Source organism: Homalodisca vitripennis, chromosome 2 (assembly GCF_021130785.1).
Source record: "Homalodisca vitripennis isolate AUS2020 chromosome 2, UT_GWSS_2.1, whole genome shotgun sequence".
NCBI lineage: Eukaryota > Metazoa > Arthropoda > Insecta > Hemiptera > Cicadellidae > Homalodisca > Homalodisca vitripennis.
The window spans coordinates 97,481,238-97,491,425 of NC_060208.1; the positions used below are offsets into that span (position 1 = coordinate 97,481,238).

The 10,188-nt window shown below is 31.5% G+C and overlaps 1 protein-coding gene across 1 annotated transcript in view; it reads left to right on the forward strand.

The window, feature by feature from the left end:
- The window catches only part of LOC124355736 (nose resistant to fluoxetine protein 6-like), a 32,973-nt gene extending 30,008 nt beyond the window's left edge, over positions 1-2,965 (forward strand). Inside the window, exons 9-10 of the mRNA XM_046806894.1 lie at positions 1,104-1,261; positions 2,827-2,965. Coding sequence (XP_046662850.1) covers positions 1,104-1,261; positions 2,827-2,842 — 174 coding nt within the window. The 3' untranslated portion in view covers positions 2,843-2,965. The remainder of the gene's footprint in view (positions 1-1,103; positions 1,262-2,826) is intronic.
- The last annotated feature ends 7,223 nt before the right edge of the window (positions 2,966-10,188 follow it).

Here is a 10,188-nt window from a genome sequence, read left to right on the forward strand (position 1 = left end):
AAAATGTTTTCCTGGACGATCAATAAAAGTATCGAATACACATAATATCGATTTGATGCGTATTAATGAAATCTTGAAATCTTTGTATTACGTGACATTTCCTATTCTCTGCGACCAAAACAGTTTACATAAACTATTTGCGCTAAATAATTAAGTTTTGGTCTCTGTTCTCAATAATATTACATTTTCTTTAGTTCATTGTTGTACTTTTAATTTGAGCATATTATTTTTAGGTAAAGGTCAATAAGTTTTAAACTGCAAAAAGTTAGTCTTCTCCACTAAATGTTCATTTTCGTTGCTATGCAACTATAGAGCAATCCTGTTTAGATGCGTGTTTTATAAAATATCTAATAAAATTGTTAGATAATATAATTTAATCAAGTAATTAAATAACAAAACTATGTTGTTATAAGACGAAATGTCAGTATGACCTGATAAGAGATTAAAACATGTCAGATACGATGTAAGTGAAAGGCTACCAAAAATCACAATAGCGTTAGCCCATCTCCACTTTTTGATGATCTGAAAGTTTAAAATAGGAAGCTGTACGTAAATCCTTTTATTTTTTATTTGTATAATAAACTATATGAGAACTTCACATTAATCAACTTTCATTTTATATAACGCAACTTGTGTTTGGGAATTAAAAAGACAATAAATAAACTACCTTTTAGGAAGTAAAATTGGAACTAGTCATGAACTGACTTACGTATTTGAGAGGGACTACAACAGAGCTCAACATTGAGTCCAGTAAAAGAAAATAGTTGTAACAAAGGCACTTATTTCTTTAGCCATGTAGGCCTTGTAGTAAAGCAGGTACTGTATATGTTTTGAAGACTTGTACTTACGCACAGGTTTACCTAAGTGTATTTTCTCCTAAAACTCGAAAGAAACGTTTGAAGTTTTTTATACTACTCGAGAATCGATACCCAGATTAATGGCTCACGTTTTAGTTCACAAAAAATATCGTATACAAACACACTAAAAAAATTAGTTTATACACGTTATATGAAACAACCTACCTAATGTAATTGTAATTATGTTGTACTTGTACAAGTAATGCGTGAGACGAGTTAACTCTTGCAAGCACTTCTCTCCTGTAGGTGTTCCACTGTGTAGGAGACTACGTTATGAGTGCCGGTCTGGCCACAGTGCTGTACCTAACGGTGGAAGCGCCCTGCTCCAGAGTGATCAACCATCTACTCTGGCCCACATCTCAATACGCCCGGAGAGCAGAAACGCCTGGGGACCACCAAGAAAAGTTTGTCTTGTTAATCAGATGACATAAAACAAAAACTGCATTTCATTTTATATCAAAATAATGAATTGAAATGTATGACCAGCGAGGTTTTTAGATGAAAGTGGAGGAAGTGAAAGGTTGAGTGATCCCATGATTCAAACCATCCACTTAAAACCATGGGAACAATATACGAGTAAATTTAATTTAAACTACCAGATAGAAGTATTTGATCAGCATACTATTTCTCTCTTATTCTAAAGACGTTAACATAAATACCATAAAATGTTTTATAATGTCATAAATTCAGGTTTGTTTTTAAATATACTATTATCTATTGCCTGTTTTATATTTCATGTCTGTCTGTCTGACCCTGCGTACATCTTGAACGAACTGAACTACAGACTTGAAATATTACATGGTATTTCATTTATATGTACACTACATCGTGTTAGTTATTATGCACGTCTCTCTGTGAGATTTGACTGAGCTTAAGTGAACATTTTAACATTGTTTTATGGATAATCCTAATCTCTTAAAATCCTAATCTAAAAAAGCGTAACCTAATACGCATAAGACATCTTGAGAAAGATTTCATCCGTACATTTTAAACATTGCACGAAACTTCACTTCTACACATACAAGAATGAGTTCTGTGATGTGCATTTGTGTGTAGTGCATCTATGGGGTTTAGTTGAGCGCCATTGATGCCTATCACTCAGTACACAATTTCTCTTTTGTCTGCATGGTGGATATAAAATTCAATTTTCAGGACGATTGCCTGTCCGCAAGGAACCTTAATAGTAAAATGAGCTACAAAACTTGAAATTTTCCATGCATCCACAGTGAAGGCTATTATGCGATACGTGGTGTCGTACGTGTTCCTAGTTTATGTATTACATGCGGAATGCGATTTAGAGATAGTTTTAGGGAGGACAGAAATCCTCTCGGCACAGCCATCATGGCACCAAGTCCTTTACGAGTCCTTTACGACCACATCCCAAACCACAATGGAGATACCTGGCGGTACTGACATGATACTGATGGTCGGAAATTGGCTCACAGCAGACTCGGCCTGTTCAGCCATCCCACTGAACAGATTAATATATTCTCAGGAATGTGTCCAAAGCAAATAACAAAAAAGCTAATTATTGCAGCTTGGGGTAGTAATAAACCGATTCAACGGAGTATCGAAGACCCCAAAAGAATCTCAACAGTTAATTTAACAAAATCACTTCATCACATAAGTTATTCTCATACGACAAAATGTTATGTGGTTGTTTTCAGTGTATTTATTCTCCGATTTTCCTATTGCCATGATAGTTACCCGTAAGACCAATGTACAAGTATTCCTAAGCGTTCAACCAAACCCTATGGAGTAACATGAATATTCATGAAATTCTACTTTTACCATTAGTTTTGACCTTCTGATCCCAAAATCAATAGAGTTATTTCACTAAGGAGGATCTTTCTATCTTATCACACGGACAGACAGACAACGACAAATTTTTTAAGACCCTGTTAGGGGTTTTTTAATGTGTAAAGCAATAATCTGTATAATATCTTAACTACATGGATCTATGTTTCAGGAAAAAGAACACGTGAACGAAATCTGGAACTATTTGAGTAGAAATCTCGAGATCCATCCTGCCTAAGAGACGATTCAGGATTACTTAATAATAGGCCTATATGTGTTGTAAATTACTCATTATATGACAAATATTTAATTTGAATTATATAGTAGCCATTCGTTTAACCTATAAAAACATAAATAAAATCCTGATTTTATTAAGGTTTTCCTAGAAGACAAATTCTGAAACATGTTTTGTAGATAATCAAATTAGTGCATGTGTCTCGTAAATATCTATTGTCTGTCACCTTCGCGAGTTAAAACAAAAATTTAGTAAAACTAATTTAGAAATTTTTCAATTTATGGAATTTCCATCTTCGTATTACTACAATAACAAACTTATTAGTAATGTAATATTTATTACTAACAACTAAATTAAATTACAGAATCATTTAACTTAGGTTTCAATGAAATTCAAGGTGTAATAACACAAATTGTAAACAAAATCAAAAGAATGTCCATAATTTAATCGTATTTACATACATTTGTATATACCTCATCAGTATCACATTCTTTATCATCTCAAAACGGATCCACTGCCCCCCGATAGTTTTCTCTGCTAAAAAGAAATACACTTTGTAGTTCCATTGCGTTGGTGCATTGCTTGTGTTCACTGTTCGCTGAGTTCACTTGTTCTCTATTTTAGTCACGGTGTGAATGGTCACATGTATTTCAAATCTACGAAAGGCACAACAAGAATACAAGACATTTGTACTGGATACCATATATGTATAAAATAATTGTTTTAGATATCTACACGCACAGTGCAATTCAAAAATAATTTTAATAACATAGATAGAAAGAGATACATTTTCTTTCTAAATAGAAAACCGTTTGATGTGTATTCATTGAAAATCTTTACAGTATTTAATCATAAACACATATTGATAACTGATTTGCCAAGCACTAGCCAATCGGAATGACGGCTCCATTCTCGATGGCTCTCCCTAGTTTGGCCGAAGTAAATAACTGTTGCTTAAACAGTGTTTTGTTGTGATTTGAACCATAAAACTTAGACTATAGTCTGACATCCGAGCATAATCACAATGACTAAAACAACTCAACTCGTTTGTGGTTAAGAGAATATTAATTTCTTCCGTCATTCATCTTTAAAATACCAATTTTTTACTAGAGACTAGTCTTGACTATTACCAGATAACAACTGAATTCCCCTCAGTGAAACAACAAAGTTGTGGGTACCACGTGACCTTGTTCACAGTGTAGGCTACCTCTGCCTGGTAAAGAAGCAGAGGCAGCAGTTTCCATTCACTATAAACAGAAACAACGTAAATCTAACTCAAGTTCAACTGCGCAAGCGAACACTAGGGAATTACCAAGCCATCAAAGTAACGTTTACATTGGCTAATAACGTTCGCTTTCGGAAAACGTCGAGTAAAGATTTTGTTAGAAATGACGGTGATGCTCATTGTTCAGGTAACCACTCAATTGTCTAAACAACCATTTTTTCCACGTTTCATCAAGGCTTCTAAAGGCAGAAAGGCTATGGAGCAAGTGGGATAGAGTGCAGTATATAACTAATGTCGGAATTTCTGTTTGTTTGGTCTCATTATCTCGTGAGTCCCCACCGCCTACTCGATTCCATCTGCATTAATCTCTTTGGCGATGAAGTAAGGAAGCTAAAATTGCAATTCCATCTGGTTTTTCTTTCTTTGTAAGTAATACCTCATCATATGTGTTACTTTACTACAATAAATTTAGAAAAGACGGGTGGATTTAATTTTTCGTTTTGCTTCTTGTTCGGGTAAAATTAGTTACCACCTAATTAGTTTTCTAAAGGAGTGCTATAATGTTTAGAATAACGTACTTATTCATCATAATAATACTAACTATTCATGATAATAATATAATACTGACTGCATCTATTCAACACAAAATATTATTTTGAGAATAATAACCAAGTAGTAATTAAATTTTCATCAAAATAATGTTATCCGATAGAGTACAGTGATGTTTACTCTTACTATATTGTTTTTGTTCATTTTTTAATTCGTAATAAATTGTCTAAACTTTTTATGTTTCTAGAATGATTTGATATTTTGTGTTGAACTCGAAACCCTTTTTTTGTATTCATATTTCTATTTCATAATTTATTTAAATTAAGTACGGGTTTTAAAACAATTAATTTTGTCACGCAGTGATGTACTGATACTACAACTGAACAGGTTTATTACATTTCTAGTTATTATTTTCCCACAATTATAAAAATCATATAAAATAATATGAATAATTGTATAATAATCATACAATAAGCCTATATATATAAAATAATATATTTTTATAAAAATAAGCAAATTGAGGAGAATAAAATAAGAAAGAAAATTATAAATATAATATTTGTTTACATAATAATTTTACATTTTCGTATACATCAAATACTTTCTTCGACTTAGTTTATTTGTTTAATAAGTGAAGTATTGGAGCGACTATTTTCCCTGCATTGTAAACTTGATACACTATAGATAAGCCACTTTTCCGGCATCCACACGCAGCTCCACATCCCGTTTTACAATTAGAAAATAACATTTACAACAGATTATTCGGAGAAGGTAAACTGATTCATTGTTATTGGGATGTAAATGTTATTGGAATACTTAGATCCCAAATTTTCAATAACTACGTAATTTCCTACCCAAATCTGGATTTGCAGGTACACTCTTTTTATGTGTTCAAATGCAGCATCAGATGTAGGAGGCAATGGAGACAACAGAACACTTGTATTTTTGGAAGTTGCTTTATGAAAAAAATAAACCTGATCGTATTAAAACCTTGTTTTTTTTTTTGTTGAAGCTGCAACCCAAAATACATGCTATACCCGCTAGAAATATATTTTTGGGAACTTAATTGATATTTTAAAATACTTCTGCTGAGCCCAATCTCACAACAACTAATACTTCGTCAGATAAATGCACAGCAGAAGCAGTATCTCGTGCTTTCATGTACAGAGGTTGATCAAACGTTAAGATGCATGTTTTAATACCCAATTCTTTAGCATTATCCACAGATTTTCATAGTTGTGTAAATTGTGTTATAATCACTTGGAGCTGTAGTAATAAAAGGCAAAGAAAATATCGACGATACATCAACGTCATGTGCATTGGTTAATAAAATCATAAATGCATTCCATCCTGGAATTTTTTATTATTTTTTAAATTTTAAATACGTACAAAATATATTTCATTGCCATTTGTAGTAAATTTTTTAAAATATTGAATGTAAATTTATTATGTTTAGAAATCTTATACTTTGCAGAAGCTAGATAAATTTGCAGAGGTATATTTCCATTTTTAACAAATTCAGGTTCAGGTGGAAGTGTCTTCAATGCTTGATGGGTTGACGAGGTAGTATACCATCACATGGAGTAACTAATGTGAAGCACAAAAGCCTAAATAATTACATGTATTTAGACCTTTTTTTTATCCAAATTTCCTATGAAACATCACAGTCATGCAGTATGTAATATGCAGTGGTGATAGAATCGATCTTGGTCGTACAGCGGTATAGATTTACACACACATACATAGAAATTATTTCTATGTTTCTTTTCTTGTCTTTTAATATTATTTCCGATAGTAAAAACTTTAAAAATTTTGGAATTGATTCATCAACATCTTCAAGCATTTTGCCACTTGGCGTATAATTTTCATCATCGACACTTCAGCTCTTATGTCTCTTCTAATAATTTCGCTAGCTGCTTTCAATATATGAAATTCCTCTTTAATATTATATTTTTTATTACAAAAATTTTCTGTTAATATATCATTGTTGGTTTTTTGAAACATATAATGGTGTTAGATCCAAATTTAGTTAAAATAACAATATCACCGTTAAAACATTCTATTAGTCGGTTTTTAATAGTGTTTTCATCCAGAATATGCTCTGTAGTTTTGGCATTTTTCAACTCTTGCATGGTAAATTGGCAATCATCATTCTCTTCTATATACTTGTATATTTGCTTCATTGCTGCATCTACCATGAAAATTCTCAGATAATTTTTTTTCAACATTACTCAGGTGAATAGAATTTTTGAGCAAATTATAACAATCTGTATGATAATTTGCCCCAAGGTCTTAAGTCTGTTATACCAGAAATTCTTTTATGGATTTCTCGATAGTAATCATTTTTTGTATGGCAATAAAATTCATCATTTCAAGTTGTAGTATTAATATATGAAATCTGTCTTCACCGATCTTTATTCGGTTTGGTTACTTTTGCCTTATCAGCTTCTTGCCCACAAAGAAAGCAGTTTTTCCCAAACAAAGTTAGCTAAATCCATGCCACTTTGGAGCTTTTTTTACTGAGGTGAAAATAAATATTTTCATTTACCTTTTATTTATACATTTCAACGAATTTCTTATTAATATATTTTTGCTGACAATCTGTATGAGCATAAACAAATTCAGTTTGTAAGTGAAGTAACAATCCATCCTGTTGTTCGCTTGAAGCATCTCTTAGAGAGGTTACTTCTCTACTAAGTTTTATTATTTCACCAAATCTGAATTTTTTGAGAAGATGAACCCAGGTTTTTACATATAACAAGCTATACTTATCACTCCCGCTGCTCGTCGTTGTTTTATCTATTGTTTGAAAACTAATAAAAAAACAATTAACAAAATGATAATGCATTCATTAAATTTTATTCATTATTATTATTATACTTTTTATTTTAGTTGGTTTTTAATCATCGATTTATATATTATTTAATTAGTCATCCAACAATGAACTGCAGTTTAAATCAGGTTCCTTACCAGACGAAACAATACCAAATATTTTGTAAAATTTTAATAGAAAAAAATCATCTTGAATACAGTTTCAGTAAAAATATATAAGTGGGATTACTTGAAGAAGAAAAAAACAGAATGTTCATCGTTATAAATGCACTACACTATAGAGCACTTTTCATTTGTAACTAAATTATCTGCAACATTCCGCTGTACTTTGCACTTGCCATTCCGCTCTCCTATCCACGGTTTTTCTTATCAATTAAAGGTCCCTACAACCATTCATTCACACAATTATCTTTAATAGATGTTTCTCTATATATAATTAGGTACAATTTCTCAAATAAAAAATAACTATTTAAAGAAAAACTATATAATAAAAAAATATTTTTTTTAATAATAATTTGTTTAAATAAATTGTACCATAGTTCTAATTATTTATGCTGAATCGCGGTAGGAAGTAGGCTCTTGTTAACTAGACGCGGTGCGTGGACATTGTTTGTTCAGTTAGACCGGTCAATCAGCTGATCGAGCTACGGTGATACGTTCCGACCCGGCTCGCTGGAGAGAGGGAGGGAGTCAGTCGAGTCTTGGAGTTTCCACTAGAAGGTGTACCGGTCCAGTTAAGAAGCTGAAGTTCTTTCTCTAACCCTATAGTTGGGATTTAGAGTAATTATTTTATCACGTGTAAATTCAATTTCAAGTATTTAATTTCTTTAGTGCGTTTTAGTTTCTGATCTGCCTCCGTAATCTTCAAAGTAGTAAGTCCCATACCAGCGTATAGTTAATATCTTTTATTTTTATAATACTGTAATTAAAATTTCTAAAGTTTCCCATGTTTCAGAGTCTGAAAATTTAATTCAATTTTTTTGAAGTATTGTGAATTAAATTTTGGTGATAAAGTAAATATCAAGTTTTGTGTTATATTAATTTTGAGTATTTTGAGAAGAGAACTTTTTATTTTTTTTTGTTAATTTAAACCATTTTTGGAGAAGTATACATTTTTAGTTTAATTTAAATTTTAATTCCTTTTATCAGACTCTTAATTAGATTTGTTCGATTGAGTGACATTTTGAAGAAAATCGAATCACAAGTTTGTAAACTTTGTTAACTTTTTGGTGAACTTAAATTTTGGAATAAATCAAGTATTTCCGAAAAGTTGTTCTAATTTATAAAGTATTAGCTCCATACAAATTCAATATATGTACTATAATAACGGTACAAAATAAAAAATATAATGCACATAAAATTGTTGTGTAAACAATGCAATTTATAACAAATAAAATCCCATGTCGAACATATAAATTCATTCACTGTAATTGTATTCCGAGTTCAAAACCCACAAGCGCTCTACTATAAATACTACATTGGAGAAACATCAAAATCACTTAGGCTAATGATGAATAATCATGTTCAACATTGAAATTTACTTAGACCTGTGTCTGCATTTGCTGTGCAACAAAATCCAACCTATGTCAACTGTAGCTAATATTACTTCATCAGATAGTGGTTGAGAAATTTCCGATAGTCTCTCTAACCCCGTATTAGTATTTTCGATATAGGAGAGCAACTCTTCGACAAAAGGTTGTAAAATTCCATCTACGTATTCAGAAATGTTTTAAGTAGGAACTCAAAAACTAGCAACAATAGGCCGACCCCAGGTAGTATTATCTGTTTGTGTGTCTCAGGTAACATGTAGAATACAGGTGACTTCAGTTGTGTTGGTATTAACATGTTTACTAGATTATTTGAAATATTTTGCTTGGTACCATCTTATAAAAGATACTCTGTAATAATTGTACTAAAATCATCAGTTAGGTCTTTGTCTAAAATTTTGTACACAGTAGACTCTTGTAAGTTGCATGTTAGCCTCATTAATATAATCACAAGTATTCAAGATTACTGTATAACTCCCCTTATCAGAAGGTAAAATGGCAATATTTCTGTTACTTTTCAATGACTTTATGGTTTTTTTCTTCCTTGGATGACTTATTTTTTAATTGTGGTAGTTTTTCAATAGGTTTTTGATTAGATACATTGGCTAAAATAGGGACGTACCCATAAACCTTTTGAAGGTGGAGGGGGTAGTCAGGTGTGCAGGTATTCCCCAGGGCAGTATCTATAACACTTTTCGAGGGGAGCAGTCTTATGGTCACGCTACATAATTTATTATGGGCAAAAGACTTTACACTAAATTTCAAAAGACGTCAGTAATTTTTAAATGAAAATGTATATATTTATTTGCATGAATCCTTTTTCCATGTAGGTGAATACTTTATCATGTCAGAGCCACAGTTAAATACTTTTTTGAGTACTTAGTCCTACGGAATCTTAATTGTGATTTGATGTTAATTGTTTTTATATATTTTCGTATTTAGTTATACTTGCCTGTTACTCAAATATTGATTATTTCTTTATTATTAGTACATTTATTTGTAGCATGTTTTATTACGACTTTTACTAAAATATTACTTATTATTGTAGTTCCTAATGCCTGTCATGTCACCCTTACAATCGCTACATTACTTATAATACTTACGCCTAGTGTCAGTTTATATTTGATCCTGGAACACTATTAACAG